Genomic DNA, 13,663 nt, shown 5'->3' on the forward strand with positions numbered 1-13,663 from the left:
CTGCCCACTCACTTTTCGACGAAATATCGCTAACATAAACGTTAGTTTTTGAAAATTCGAGAGCAACATATCAAAATTTAAAATTAACTCATATACTTTCTTAGTTTTTATTAAGCAAGATGCAACTTTTAGGAAACAAGCGAGTATTTTAACTTTATGGTTTTGCGTTTTCCTTACAAATACTCTGCAAACACGTTTTCATTTCATAAGTACACAAGAACACAATACAATTTTTGTTTAAACTACAGGGAAAGCACAATTAGCAGGCACAAATAAAACAAATTTTAAAACTTAAAACTAATCGGCACAGTGATGCGCTCGTTCTCCATGGAAACCACAATGAGCGGCTCCCTTTCGAGCAAATCCTGCCTGGGTGAGCGGAGCAGGCGCACATCGATCTCCGCGTGGCCGCCATCCGGGGATACGTAGCACTCGCTGGTACTGATTCGCACCAAATCGGGCACATTGCAGGTGACCTCGATGAGCTGCCTGGAGCAAAAGCTGTTGGTTACGGACAAAGTGGCCATTGGCGAACCGCCCACTACGAATTCCAGCAAAGCTGGCTGCACACACCAGTTTCGCTCGACGGGCGTCAACGTTGTGGTGTCCGCCTCCAATAGCTCATCCACCGGCTCCAATAGATGGCTCTGCGTTGGCGTCGGCGAATTGGCCACACATATGGTGCGGAATAGCACGGTTTCGTCGGCCTCCGGCAGGAACATCAGGGAACTCTCAGACGATTCATCAAAGTCCCGATTGAGGGTAAGCGCAACATCAATAATCCGCACTACGGTGACCAAGTCCAGAATGAACTCGGGCGGTTCGTTCAGCTGATTGATGTTGCGCACTGGCTGCTCGTCCGGAAATTCGCCCCAAATGCTGTCCAGCATCGGCGATGTGAGTTTCTCTCGCTGTCGACTGTTCATCCTTTGGACCAAGCTGCGCATACGCTGTCTGTTGGGCTCGTCTCCGCAGAAAATCCGCATATTGGCCAGGGTCAGCACCTGTGCGGTCTTCTTAAGTATGTTCTTCAAGTCCTCACGATTCGGTCGGAAAAGTATCTGCACGCAGCGCTCGCTATTCGGCGGCAATATCAACCGGCTCGGACGTACCTCGAAGGCCTCGCTGAGGCGTAGTTTCATGAGCACGGTGGAGTCTACTGAAATACCAACGAAAGCGGTGAGAGGGCCCTTGTTGTGAAACTTGAGACTCGCCGAAAGCGGACCAGCGGACAGCTCGCATACATCGCCGATGGTAAGGAAACTGGCGCCCACCGGTCCCTTTAGCAGACCGTTTATGGTGATGGACGCACTGCCCCCGTAGCCGTACAACGGAATCTCCAGGCCCGGCTGATTGCTGTTATGCGCTCCTGATGGTGCATAGAAAGACAAGGCTCCGATGGCCGCTCCACAGACAGTGGGACAGAAGTTGATCACCACCGAGCGGCATTCCATGGCTTGGAGTGTGATGGTGCTGCTGTCGGAACCCACTAGCTGGAATCCGGGTCCCTGGATGCCAAGCCGAATTACCAGCCGTTTGTCCGCTGTGTTCTTAACTTGCATGGACTTACGCACATCTGTCCGCAGCTTTGTGCTGCCCCAACAGAGGGTCGTGTGAGTCACCTTTAAGGGGAGCAGCTTTCCATCGCGATGACTGAACTCACTGGAGTTCGAACAGCGCGAAATACTCCGTGGCGCTGCAACAGAGCTGGTTCCCAGTCCACGTCTCCCGCTCGCTGTGGATCCGCTGGTGGAACTGGCCTCACTTCCTGCGGGCGAGGAGTTTGCCTTGCGGGCTGCTCCACTCATGAGTTGCCGGCGGTCGGAACTGGTTGTGCTGTCCAGCAGCGGCGACGAGAGACAACTTCTCGGCGAGGACAGGGGCGATAGGTTTTTGGCCAGGTTCGGTGAAATGCCAAAATCACGTTCGGTGGAAGAGGCCACGGCAACGTCGCAACCATCCAAACGAGTGCTGCTCAAGGAGGAGGCCTTGCGCGGAATCAAGCCCATTGTGGCGATCGAAACCCTCTTCTTGTTCACTGGTGTCTTGTCCTCGTCCTCGTCATCGTTTTCATCCTCGGTGCAGGTCAGTGGACGTACGCCGTCGCTACTCGACGGACTTGCTGATCTTGGAGAAATCTTAGTACGTCTCACTCTGCGGCTAGGCTCCTTCACCGGCGTCGAGGGCCACTCATCGATGTCCGCTTCGGCTTCTGTCTCCACGGGATCGGTGTCCGCACGGCTAATGGTGATTTGCGGCTGGTCCGCCAGCGGACTGAGCGGCTTGCGCGAAATGCTCTGCTGCAAATGACGAAAATCCGTTGAGTTTAGCACAGAGTCCGTGAAGCTCATGGTGTCGGTAAGCTTGTTGGAGCCACACAAAGTGCGCTCCGCATGGGAGTTGCTGCTCTTGTTCTCCTTGTTTTCCCCATCATCATAATTGTTTCCACGACCATGCTCCCACAGCTGGTTGACAACCTCTACAGTGGATGTATCCGAATTGAGATCTATGTCCCTCAGCGCCTTGTCGATCGCGGAGAGACTTAGGATCTCGGAGCTCGACGGCGGACGCTTGGTCTCTTTGGCTGCCAGACCATTGCTGTTTAGCGCAGTCTGAATCCGTTCCTGTTGCATCTTTCGCATAAGATTGCGTCCGAGATTCGAGCCCGTCATGGCGTCCGTCTTGGTGTAGGTTTTATTGTCCGGCTGGGGAGTCTTCTCGCCAACCGAATCCAGTGTCACGTTACTTTCCGGATCCAATAGAGGTTGGTTGGTTCGCAAACGATTCGGGCTGTCGTTGCTCACAATGTTCCATATATTTTCCGAACGCGTCTGAAAGTAGTTGCCCAGCGAAAAGTCTGGATCTCCGGCCAAGACAGAACTGTTAACAAAAGTTGAAAGTTGAATAAATTGTATTTGGAAGACTATTTTTTGTTGCATACTTGGACACCGACGTTTCTATCTCGGATGTTGGCGGCGGTGCGGCAATCTTCTGCATCGCCTGTGTGCTCAACGTGGCCGTCGGCATGGCCGTGAACTCCTGCGCCCAGGAGATTTCACCCAGCACCAATTTGGACTGCATTAACTCGGCGGGGGCGAAGCTCTCATCCTGGGCATCCGCCACCAACGAGGCAGAGCCAAAGGAAAATCCCCCACCGCCGTTAAGACTCAGTTCACTCATGTCCGCAGTGCGCGGTAAGCTGCGCGAGCAGTTGAACGAATCTGAGAGGCTGCTGGAGTTGGCACGTGATAAGTGATAGCTGGCCTCCACCTGACTGGCATCCTGCAGCTTCTTTTCCAACAGGCGAGCCTTCTCAACGAAGGAGGACTTTAGAATTTCGGCCACCGACAGGGAGGGCTTCTCCCTGCGGCGCTGTTTTCCCGCCTGGCAGAGTGTGGACCTGCCGGTGATCTCCGCAGGCTCAAATGAGATGTTTGTGCCCTTGGCGGCGGGCGTGACCAAAGCTAAGGAGCTGCTGCTGTTCAGATCGATGGTGTCGTCTGTTACCAGCTCCGAGATGTTTGTGGACGAGCGCATCTGGAGGGCAGTGGTCTTTGCTTGGGTGGAACGCGATGGTCGAGGCTTTTCCAGTGTCTCCAGCGCACGCAGTCGTTCTTCTCGGAGCCGCTCATGGACGGCGGGAGAGTCCCGACCAGAGCCGCTCCTCCTTCCACTTTTGCTGAAGCTGGACAAGTCGCCGAAGACTGTAGGGGAATGCGGATTACTTGCTGCTTCGGCTTATTTCCGGCGTGCCCCGCCTGCTTACCCTTTAGATTGTCCATGTTCAGAATGCCCAGCGAGTTCTGGTCCATGTAGCTGCCATTTCCCTGGCTTCCACTGCTTCTGTCCATTCCGCTTTGTCCTTTAACAGTTACCGTTTGCAGTGCGAACGCGTAAACAAAAAAAAGGCGCGTCGCTTCGTTCGAAAATGGACGTCGATAAATGATAACAGATCCAGGGCTGCACACTAGTGTCGAAGCGGCTTTTCCTAACTTGTCCGGTCGGATCAACTGTCAAAAATTTTAATTTTATGTATTCTACTCAATAACACTGTTGCTAGCTCACACATCAAAAGACTCAACAATAAACAAAAAACATAAATACATTTTTTAAAGAAAAATGTTAACACAATTGACAAATTAACTGCGCGAGATAAAATCACGTATCGCGTACTACTCGTTTAACCGCAATGATAACCGCCAATTCAAGCGTAGAATGTAAAATAAGCTTCCGATAAACTGTAAACTGCAACAAGCGCAAAACGTGCATCGCCAACGTGCTTTCAGCCCTGGTCTCACTTTCGCGAATTCTCCCCGGCATCCAACTTTTCAATCCTCAATTCCGCGTAACGTCGGCTGTAATTTGTACCGGATTGCATTGGATTATACGACTGGGCACGAACAGTAACTCCCCAAAAATGGAGGCAGCTATTCTGGATATAATCAACGGGATCCTGGCCATGGACACGGACCGAATCCGTGAGGTGAGAAAAGCGGGCCGAATTTTCCCTCCGGCAATGAGAAAGGAGGTTATCCTGGGCTCCATTGGCTGTCTTTCATGTATACATTCATCTTTCTGACTGCTCCATGTTGGTCTGACCGCGTGGCTGGATCGCATTGCCTATATACATGCGTATATATGTACGCCACATGAACACAGTGCCTTATAATTCGGCATGGGCACATTCCACAGTGGGCAGCATTTCATTAGTATCGAATTTTAAAATTCTGAACATTTTCCACAATTTGTTGTATAATATTTTAATATAATGGAGTTTTACCTAATTGTATCCATTTGATAAGAAAAAACTAAACTATTGAAATTTTTTAGATGCAATAATTTTTGCAATTTTTGTTTGCAATAAATTCGTTGATATACCATTACGAACATCGATTCTTTTCCAAGAATCTGTGGGCTCTCATGTTCTTGAAATGCTGCACGCTGCTCACATGGACGCACACATCGTGGCTTCCTAATTGGAAAATTATTTATGTTGATAGCATGCTAGCATAGGGCCATAAAAGTGACTAATAAAGTTCCATATCTTTCGCTACTTTAGTCCACAGACAAGATGTTAAAGGCCTATGAGAATCCAGATTCTCTGCTGGTTCTCACCCAGATCATAATGTCGGACAGGCCGGTCCAGGAGCGGCAGGTCGCCGCCGTGCTCCTCAAAAGGCGGGTCAAAAAGTTGCGCCACTGGCAGTTGGTTCCCGCCGAGCACCAAGCAGCGTGAGTTAACTGGTTGCCTTTAACGACTATGATACACTAACGGATGCATTTAATCGCTCAGAATTAAATCGAACATGCTGCAGGTCCTTATCGCGGTGAAGGAAAAGACCGTGAAGGGCACGGTGGCCTTTATAATTGGATCGCTGGTTCGCCACGAGGAGGAAAAGCAAAACTCCTGGAGGGAGGAAATACTGAAGTTTATTTACGAACGTTGCAGCAGTCCCGATCCAACAGAAAGCGAGCGGGGCAGCTCAATCTTTTCCACGCTCATGGACGCTGCTCCCGATCAGTTTTCGAACCACACGGATACTATCTTCCCGTTGCTTGCCGGCACTCTAGTAACCGCCGAGGCGAATGGGAACATGGCCACACCCACCGTGCATAACATGCTGGCGGGTATATGCTTCCTGTTGCCTTTCGTCAGTGGACATAGTAATGCTGAGCAGATTGTGGTTAAGGCTGTGCCGCTCATTCTCAAGGCCCTGGGCGCCTTCGCCGAAAAGGGGGACAGTAATGAGTTTATGGGTGCCTTTGATATCATGGACAGCATGGCCGAGTATGTGCCGCACTTGCTGACCGGCAATGTGAAGCTAATTCTGGAGTTTTGTCTGACGATTTCGAGAAACAAGCAGGTCGACGCTGCGATTCGGGTTCAGGTGATTACCTTTGTGGGCAGCCTAATTCGCCTCAAGAAGAAGATTATTATGAAGCAGAAACTACTCCAGCCCACTCTATCGGTTATTTTCGAAGTGATTTGCCAGGACGTCCTTGACGATGGTTGTAACTGCTCCTTTATATTTCTGCTGCCATGCTTGCTAATCCTATTCTTATTCTAGACGATGATTACTTTTCCTCGGAGAGCCTGAATAGCCCATCCAATGCAGCTGCGCAGACACTGGACCTGATGGCCCTTCACATGGTGCCGGACAAGTTTATTCCGCCACTACTGGAATTGCTGGAGCCTGCGTTGCAGAGCCCGGAACCTGTGCTTCGCCGTTCCTCTTTTATTTGCATGGGCGTCATTGCTGAGGGCTGCTCCGAGGCCATTGGGAAAAAGTATCTGCAGGTCATGCTAAATATCATCAAAGCTGGAGTTTTGGACTCTGTTATGTTGGTGCGGACCGCTGCATTCTTCGCCCTTGGCCAGTTTTCCGAGTTTCTTCAGCCGACGATCTGCAAGTTTGCTCCTCAAATTCTTCCCGTGCTGTTTGACTATCTAAGCCAGCTGGTAATGGAACTCAAGGTAGGTAATCATTGCGGACATCTTCGACCAACTTGGAATATGTGTATTTTACATTCTTGTTTATTTGTTTGTTTGTGCTGCTTCTAAAGGCTGGCTATAACAGCAATGGGCCAAATCTCGATTCCGTTCCTGCCAAAGAAGATCGGTCTTCGCCAAATATAGGGTGCTTTTTCGATATCTTACATTTGACTTTGTACTTGATTGCACTTCAAATACCTCAAATCGTTGAATAGTTTGCCCGGTTTGATTACATTAAGAGCTCTCACTTCGCACTGGTTTATTTAACTATTTGGCGTATGTTAAATGTTCATTGACTCGTTTCTTAATTGCTATTTGAATGAGTAATGAGTTCGTCGCATACATAAAGGAGGTGTCTTCAAATAGGGTTCATTCCACGTAACAAATTAAGTTTTTTGAGGACTGCATTCCGTTTTGAACCAACAAAGCAAACAAATTGTTTGGCAGAAACACTAAATGTTTTTCCTTGCAGATTGGTACGCCTAATCCGAAACATATGGATCGTATGTTCTATGCCCTGGAGACCTTTTGCGAGAATCTGGATGAGGAAATTGTTCCTTATTTACCCACACTTATGGATCGGTAAGACTAGACTATTCGGAAATAAGAGTCCACCCTCTGATAAACTTATTGTGCAGTCTGTTTGGGGTTATGGAACCGCAGAACACGAATCGAATGCGTGAAATGGGTTTGTCGGCCATAGCAGCGGTGTCAACAGCAGCTAAGGAACACCTGATGCCATATTTCCCCAGGATCATGACCGTACTACAGGGCTGTCTGGTGAAGGATTGCCCAAAAGAAATGTACAGTCTCCGCATCCAAGCTATCGACACTCTGGCCGAGCTCTGTCGCGAAGTGGGCAAAGATAATATTATTCCGCTTGCCGACGATACAATGAATTTCTGTCTGATGATGCTAGAAGATGGTCCGGATGATCCCGAGTTCCGCAGGAGTATATACAACCTGATGTCCTCCCTGTCATCGGTTGTCAACGAGAGCATGGCCAGTGTGTTCCCCAAGTTCATTGATCGCATAATGGAATCTGTGATTTCATCGGAGGACATGGTGCCAAATGTGTCGGACAATGCGGAGGATGATTTGGCCCTAGAAGATGCCGCCAATATAGAGATTGATTTAGAGCACACAGACGACGAAGATGACCAAGACGCTTACCTGGTGGAGAATGATTATATCATTGAAAAGGAGGAGGCCATTATGTCACTCAAGGAGTTTGCTACCCATACGGGCGCCGCCTTTGCGCCCTATTTGCAGTCTGCATTCGAGAACGTCTACAAGATGATTGATCATCCGCAGAGCGACGTTCGTATGGCGTGCATTGACTCCATCTGCGCGTTCATTACGGCTCTCCACAAGTTGGATGATGCCGTCGGCCTGAAACGCGCCTGCGAGATTGCCATTCCAAAGTTTGCACATATAATGCGCACCGACGACCAGGTTGGGGTCGTAAACCACTTGCTTGACGCCCTCTACGATGTCTTCAAGAACGTGCCGGCGATAAACAGCCAAGAGCACGCCGAACTAATTTTCGCTTGCATCAGGGACATTTTCACAAATGAAATGGCCTGCCAGTTTAACGAGGAGAGCGGCGGCGGAGATGATGAGTATCCGGAGGAAAGCGAGAACGAAGAGATGCTGTTCGAGAACGCTGCCAATCTGTTCCCCATGTTTGGCTTAACCATTCAGCCGGAGCTGTTCTCGCTTTATTTCGGACGCCTTTACCATTTCTATATTCAAAGGCTGGTAGGTTTTGCACGAAATACCAAACATGATGTGGCAAAGAAGAAAGGACGAGCTTCTCTTGGCGATAATTCATTTTGAAATTCAATTATTTCGTTTCAGGCGAAGGTAAAGGACTTCGATTTACCAGAAGGACGGGCGTTCGTCTATGGCGCACTGGCTGACTGCTGCAGGGCGCTAAAAGGATGCTGTGCTACTTACTTCGATGCCCTACGTCCCATTTTTATCGCCGGTTCCAAGGATTCTGATGGCAAAGCGCGACAGAACTCCTATTTTGCACTAGGCGAAATTGTCTTCCATTCCGAGGAAAAATCATTAGAGTGGGTGTCCTGAAAGCGGGAACGAACCTTTCTGCCAGAATCTAGTTTTGATGTATGTTTATTTGTTTTTTTGCATCCATAGGTCTTATCCGACAATTTTGCAAGCCCTTTCCGAAGCAATTGTCAGGGAATCCGTTCCCGCCGCCATGGACAACATTTGCGGAGCAGTTGCTCGGCTCATAGTTACCGACCTAGATTCAGTGCCGCTTGGCCAGGTGCTGCCCGTGTGGCTCAACCATTTGCCACTGAAGGAGGACACCGTGGAGAACGATGTGATTCAGAAGGCGTTCCGCGTGCTATACTTGAAGGCCCGCCCCAGCATAGAGGCACATCTTGAGCAAATCCTGGCCATCACCATAGAGTCGAGTTACAAGAAACAGATGCCTGACGTCGAGACAACCCAGAGCGCGGTGGCCCTCATCAAAGAGATTAGCGCCAAATACCCGGAACTGTTTAACAAAGTATCAAACATGAATCCAGAAGTGTTCAATTATGTGCAAGCCCTGTAAGCCTACTTATCCGCGTGAAAACCACCAAACAGCTCAGCACATCTAACGTCCTCCGCCCGCAGATTCATTTATTGGAAGTAATGAAAGATTTTTATACGAATACTTTCGAAATAGTCTTAAATTTCAGTTGTGCTTCTGTGGAGTTAAATCATTCAAGATTAGTGATCTTTAAAATTGCAAGATGTAGGTTTCTACGCGCCGAAAAACAGAGGCAAATGTTTTCTAACTTATAGACCACATCCAGTGAGGCATTAATATGCATTGAACAATAAAGGGATTACTTGTTTTTATTGAAGGCTGTGTTATTATTAAAAATTTGTTTTTTTCTTGATCTTAACTCTTGTAGTTTCAGTCTAGTTTCTACCAGTGTGCATTTCGTCGGATGACAACCTCACGGACGATGTCGGCATGATTAGCGTGCAGCTTGAGATTCGAGTCGACGTCCGTCCAGCGCACATTGGTGGCATCGTCACCGGCCATTAGCTCCAATTGTCCCACCTGGCTTCCGTCTTCGTCGTGGAAGTTCAGCGCAGTGGTTTCCATCCAAGCGTTGTCCGTGTTTCGAAAATCGTCTACGTAGCCTTGGTATACCTGAACGCCGCCCGCTTGGAAAAATCGGTCCACCATGTTGGCTTTGTCTGTGAAATTCAACGCCTCCTCGGTGAACTCCCGCTTAAGGGTGACACTGACATTCTCGCCGGGATCGACCATGCCACCGGGAATGGCCCACAATTTGTTGTCGGACCGCTGTATGGCAACCATTTGTATAATATTCCTGGAGAAAAGAGGAAGTGATATAATCACAGTTGATGGGCAATTGGGCCAACTTACTTGCCGGTGGTCAGGTTGGCCAAAATTGCTCCTTGGCCGTCGCGCTTCCAGCGCGTGACAATTGGATCTGCAGCATGATTTGGACCCCATCTGCCTAGCGAACCACGTCCGGTTAGTCCGGTACGCCCGATCGGATTCAGGGGCAGTCCATTCTGCACGTTGTAGGCACCGTGGAAGGACTCGCGGTTCACCTGTCCATCCAGCTGGTTCCACTGTGGCCGGAATGTGTCGCTGGGCAGCGGCGGATCAGCCCACACCTGCCCGCCAATGTGTGGCGCCGTGTACGCAGGCGGGCAGTAGTCCGGGAACGGCTCCGACCAGAACACCTGTTCGTCGGAAACTGGGTACCGGAGGACAGAGCTGCGCGGATACATGTTGTTACGGCACATTAGGTGCCGGAAAATGCCCGGCTTCACCAGCGAGGACATCATTTGGGCGGAGGTTGGAGGGTTTTTCAGGATCAGTAGCAAATATAGAAGCGGCAGTAGTGCAAACTCGAAACTAGTCATTGGAATGAATTCTCTGAGAGACAAACACTAAGAAATGGCTTTGTTTACGCACACCAGCGGGCACAAACTTAGCTAGCAAAATGGATTGGTTGATACGGGGAAAGCTGCACTATTCGCACAGCCTTTGCTGTGAGCACTGCATAACTTGATAACGATGTATTTCTAGGACCAGCTGGTCACACTAGGAAGCATATTTTAAATCTCAAAGATTCGGTTTATTACGATGTTTTGTTGTTTTGGGTAAATACAAAAATTTGAAGCCAACTAACTTAGAATGCCTGGTTTCCACCGAATGCCCCTAAACAAAAGAGACGCCAACACCCTCGTCACAGGCTAGTCCTTACGCAGCGACAGAGTTCGTACCTCAATGCCATCTTTAGTTATGATATTGATCAGTACAGAGTCGCCGGTGTAGATGTCGCGCTCAGCGGCCGAGATAAAGGTGTCGGAGGCAACGCTCACGGCCCGATCCTTGGTCAACTTGATCTTGTCGGCGTCTTCCAAGTTCATGTTCTTGTGACCAATCTGGTTGTCCAGCACCGGTTGCAGCAGGGTGCCGGCAGTGCCGCCAGCGCGGTATGTAGCCTTCTCGCAGTGACCGATGGGATCGTAGGAGTAGACGACGCCCTTGCCCTCGTTGTCGATACCGGCCAGAATGTTCGACACGTAGTACGGAAAGAAGCGGCGATTGTACATGGCGATGGAGAGCATCTGGGCCACAGCCTCAGTGGTCATGGTGCGCAGATGGGTATGCTCGTAGCTCTGCATGCGCACCTTCATCGATCCGGTCAACGAGAGCGTGTCCGCCCAGCAGCCTGTGGAACCCAACACTGTCTGGGGAGACAGTTTAAAGAGTTTGCTCTGCGTTCGCGAGTGAATGTTGTAGCCGCTGCTCAGGCGGGTGTCCGCTGCAATTACGGCGAAGTCATCTCCAGCGATGGCCACAATGGAGCTGCAAGCAGGGAATATTCCGGTTAGATGGAGACATTCTGCCGCATCTAGATTCCGCTGGGAAATAGCAACTCACCCGCCATTGGACTCGTAGGGCGAGAAATCAGGATGTTTCATGCCGGGCACCTGGTAGTCCGGGAATTGCTCAAAGCCCAATCTGCTCATGTTTTGTGCTGAAATTCACCAATTAACTCGCCAAGTAAAAAACGAACGAAATGATTTGCAAGTTTGCAAGCGGCTAACCAAAATCACAAAATCAGTGTGACCGTTGTTGAACAACGGACCGAGCCTGCTTAAACGTTATCGATAGGAATACGTAGGTTTGGGATATTTATTAGCAGGAAGTATTTATTTACTAAAAATGTTAAATTTAACATATAGTATAAATAAAATAACAATATTAAACATAAGAAATAATTCCAATTTGTAGAATACCAAATATATACATTCAGATACCATTAATGAAACGCTAAACTATATTTGATTAAAATGTACATTTTAATGAACAGTTCGGTAATTTTCAACAATCTTTGGATAAAATTAGGGCAAATGTTTGTTTTAAGCTATAGCGGCCAGGTTTTCAATACGTTCTCTTTGCAACTGCCCACGATTCTTCTCCACCAACGCCTTGACGTCATAAAACCATTTACCTGCGGAGAAATGTAAAAACTTCAGAAAAATGTACAAACCCAGAGAAAGAAACTATTTACCAATGCTGGTGTTTTGCAGACAATCCTTGAACGTCTGACACCCCTCCATGCTCGAAAGCACGCCGAAAACCGAAAGATCAGCCAGACTGGGCTGTTTTCCGCCAATGAATTTCGTGTTCCTCTTTTTTAGCTCAGTGGTCCACTGGTCAAGAGCATCATACATGTGCGACCTGACGTCGTCGGTGAGGGCGTGACGGCGCTTCAGCATCTTGGCAATGGCCCACATGGCGGTGGCACCACAGTAAACCATCAGGTCGCGCTCCCATTTGGGGAAGTGAACGTCCCACTCGCCAGCTTGCGAGAACCACTCAAAAGTCTCTAGGGACTCGCCCATGGTCTGATAACAGTTGGGCGATATTAGGTGCACCAGGTGGCTGTCGGCCCAGCTTCTCCACTTGCGATCGGTTCTAAGAACAGACACTCAAGGTTAAAAGTTTTGCTGCGGGAATACTTAACCCTGGTTAACTTACTCCTCCGTTTCCTTGGACACTCCCTTGGGCGTATGCTCGCGATACATGAGGAAGTACTTATTCAATATATCGTTCTTCTTTTTGCCATCATCGTCAAAAAAGGAGGTGTGCGGATAGAACTGTGCTAGCTCGCCGATGTCCGTGCGCCTGTCCTGCAGGTGGGTGGCTATAAGGGATATGATGGCACTTGAGTCCACCATCTGTACGTATTTGCCGTCCTGCTGCCGGATGAGAACCATCGGCACCTTCTTCACCGACGACCATCGGATGTCCTGCCGTAGGACGGCATCCACTTCGACCACCGCATAGGAGATGCCCATATAGTCGAGGAAAGCGCGCACCTTGCAACAGAAGGGACACGTCTGGAACTGGAACAGCACAATGTCCAGACCGGACGTGTCCTTGGGGTTGACATAGCGCTTGGTTATCCGCACTCCTGCCGGAATCCCGTCCAGCCGCGTCGGCTTCGTCTCCTCATGCTCCTTGTGCGAGCTGCCGTCTGTCCACCGCTGGTACATCGTGTACACCGATCCGGTGGCCGCACCCACGGTGGCCCCCAAAATTGCGAGCTTGAAAGTTCCATTTGGCTTCTTCCTGCCTCCGCCGTTTTCCACCGCCACTGCAAACTGGCGGCGTGCAAATGCAGAATCCGGACTCTGTTTACGGGTCAACAGGCGCAAGGCGCCGCCTCCGCTTGCTGCCGGCGGTGGTCGGATGCCTGCCAGGACGGTGGCAGACGCTAGTCGAATACATGACATAATTCGCACCTTTGTTTTGACTTTTACTTAATATTATGCAAAAACTTGCGACTTATCAGCCGCGACTAGGAGACCAGTGTGTAAAATACCAAAACTTTTGTAGGGCATCGAAATATACCAAAAAGTTTTGAATATACCGTAAACGGTTACCTTTAATAATGTGTTGGGGATGGGAGATTTATTTACCTAGTGTTAAACTTTATGAAATGTAATTAAAAATGCAGGTAATTGAAATTAAATAAAATCAAGCGGAGATTTTGTGCAAGCTTTTAGATACTTGCCGTTAAAAAACTAACAACCTCTAGACTTTGCCCTAAACAAGTTATCGATAGTTGTCACCAGAACTGTTGGCAA

At 49.1% G+C, this 13,663-nt stretch overlaps 5 protein-coding genes across 5 annotated transcripts; 1 reads left to right on the top strand and 4 right to left on the bottom strand.

The window, feature by feature from the left end:
* Positions 1 to 93: 93 nt before the first annotated feature.
* On the bottom strand, positions 94 to 3,926 carry LOC6605983. Its single transcript, XM_002030759.2, has 3 exons — positions 3,767 to 3,926; positions 2,942 to 3,704; positions 94 to 2,880 (listed from the first exon to the last, which is right to left on the bottom strand). Exons 1-3 carry the CDS (start codon positions 3,849 to 3,851, stop codon positions 285 to 287), a joined length of 3,444 nt encoding a protein of 1,147 aa, XP_002030795.2. The 5' UTR covers positions 3,852 to 3,926; the 3' UTR covers positions 94 to 284.
* A 348-nt stretch (positions 3,927 to 4,274) lies between these two features.
* LOC6605984 (importin-4) lies at positions 4,275 to 9,370 on the top strand. Its single transcript, XM_032718161.1, has 8 exons — positions 4,275 to 4,483; positions 5,060 to 5,232; positions 5,294 to 6,009; positions 6,069 to 6,475; positions 6,966 to 7,075; positions 7,132 to 8,254; positions 8,354 to 8,571; positions 8,654 to 9,370. The coding sequence occupies exons 1-8, from the start codon at positions 4,418 to 4,420 to the stop codon at positions 9,078 to 9,080; spliced, it is 3,240 nt and encodes a 1,079-aa protein (XP_032574052.1). The 5' UTR covers positions 4,275 to 4,417; the 3' UTR covers positions 9,081 to 9,370.
* LOC6605985 (ADP-ribose pyrophosphatase, mitochondrial) lies at positions 9,338 to 10,542 on the bottom strand. The gene is made up of 2 exons (XM_002030761.2): positions 9,912 to 10,542; positions 9,338 to 9,855 (listed from the first exon to the last, which is right to left on the bottom strand). Exons 1-2 carry the CDS (start codon positions 10,418 to 10,420, stop codon positions 9,441 to 9,443), a joined length of 924 nt encoding a protein of 307 aa, XP_002030797.1. The 5' UTR covers positions 10,421 to 10,542; the 3' UTR covers positions 9,338 to 9,440.
* A 71-nt stretch (positions 10,543 to 10,613) lies between these two features.
* Positions 10,614 to 11,633, bottom strand: LOC6605986 (proteasome subunit beta type-1). Its single transcript, XM_002030762.2, has 2 exons — positions 11,448 to 11,633; positions 10,614 to 11,372 (listed from the first exon to the last, which is right to left on the bottom strand). Exons 1-2 carry the CDS (start codon positions 11,534 to 11,536, stop codon positions 10,754 to 10,756), a joined length of 708 nt encoding a protein of 235 aa, XP_002030798.1. The 5' UTR covers positions 11,537 to 11,633; the 3' UTR covers positions 10,614 to 10,753.
* Positions 11,634 to 11,850: 217 nt separating this feature from the next.
* On the bottom strand, positions 11,851 to 13,391 carry LOC6605987 (prostaglandin E synthase 2). The gene is made up of 3 exons (XM_002030763.2): positions 12,552 to 13,391; positions 12,082 to 12,488; positions 11,851 to 12,021 (listed from the first exon to the last, which is right to left on the bottom strand). Exons 1-3 carry the CDS (start codon positions 13,307 to 13,309, stop codon positions 11,930 to 11,932), a joined length of 1,257 nt encoding a protein of 418 aa, XP_002030799.1. The 5' UTR covers positions 13,310 to 13,391; the 3' UTR covers positions 11,851 to 11,929.
* Between the last annotated feature and the right edge of the window lie 272 nt (positions 13,392 to 13,663).

Source organism: Drosophila sechellia, chromosome 3L (assembly GCF_004382195.2).
Source record: "Drosophila sechellia strain sech25 chromosome 3L, ASM438219v1, whole genome shotgun sequence".
Taxonomy (NCBI): domain Eukaryota; kingdom Metazoa; phylum Arthropoda; class Insecta; order Diptera; family Drosophilidae; genus Drosophila; species Drosophila sechellia.

Coding starts and splice junctions, on each gene's coding strand:
- LOC6605983 (XM_002030759.2), bottom strand. CDS start 3,851: ATGGACAGAAGCAGTGGAAGCCAGGGAAATGGCAGCTACATGGACCAG. Junction 3,705..3,766: donor GAACATGGACAATCTAAAGG/GTAAGCAGGCGG, acceptor ATTCCCCTACAG/TCTTCGGCGACTTGTCCAGC. Junction 2,881..2,941: donor ATAGAAACGTCGGTGTCCAA/GTATGCAACAAA, acceptor TTTTGTTAACAG/TTCTGTCTTGGCCGGAGATC.
- LOC6605984 (XM_032718161.1), top strand. CDS start 4,418: ATGGAGGCAGCTATTCTGGATATAATCAACGGGATCCTGGCCATGGAC. Junction 6,010..6,068: donor CCAGGACGTCCTTGACGATG/GTTGTAACTGCT, acceptor TTCTTATTCTAG/ACGATGATTACTTTTCCTCG. Junction 8,572..8,653: donor TCCGAGGAAAAATCATTAGA/GTGGGTGTCCTG, acceptor TTGCATCCATAG/GTCTTATCCGACAATTTTGC.
- LOC6605985 (XM_002030761.2), bottom strand. CDS start 10,420: ATGACTAGTTTCGAGTTTGCACTACTGCCGCTTCTATATTTGCTACTG. Junction 9,856..9,911: donor GCCAACCTGACCACCGGCAA/GTAAGTTGGCCC, acceptor TCTTTTCTCCAG/GAATATTATACAAATGGTTG.
- LOC6605986 (XM_002030762.2), bottom strand. CDS start 11,536: ATGAGCAGATTGGGCTTTGAGCAATTCCCGGACTACCAGGTGCCCGGC. Junction 11,373..11,447: donor CCCTACGAGTCCAATGGCGG/GTGAGTTGCTAT, acceptor CCCTGCTTGCAG/CTCCATTGTGGCCATCGCTG.
- LOC6605987 (XM_002030763.2), bottom strand. CDS start 13,309: ATGTCATGTATTCGACTAGCGTCTGCCACCGTCCTGGCAGGCATCCGA. Junction 12,489..12,551: donor GTGTCCAAGGAAACGGAGGA/GTAAGTTAACCA, acceptor GTCTGTTCTTAG/AACCGATCGCAAGTGGAGAA. Junction 12,022..12,081: donor TCTGCAAAACACCAGCATTG/GTAAATAGTTTC, acceptor ATTTCTCCGCAG/GTAAATGGTTTTATGACGTC.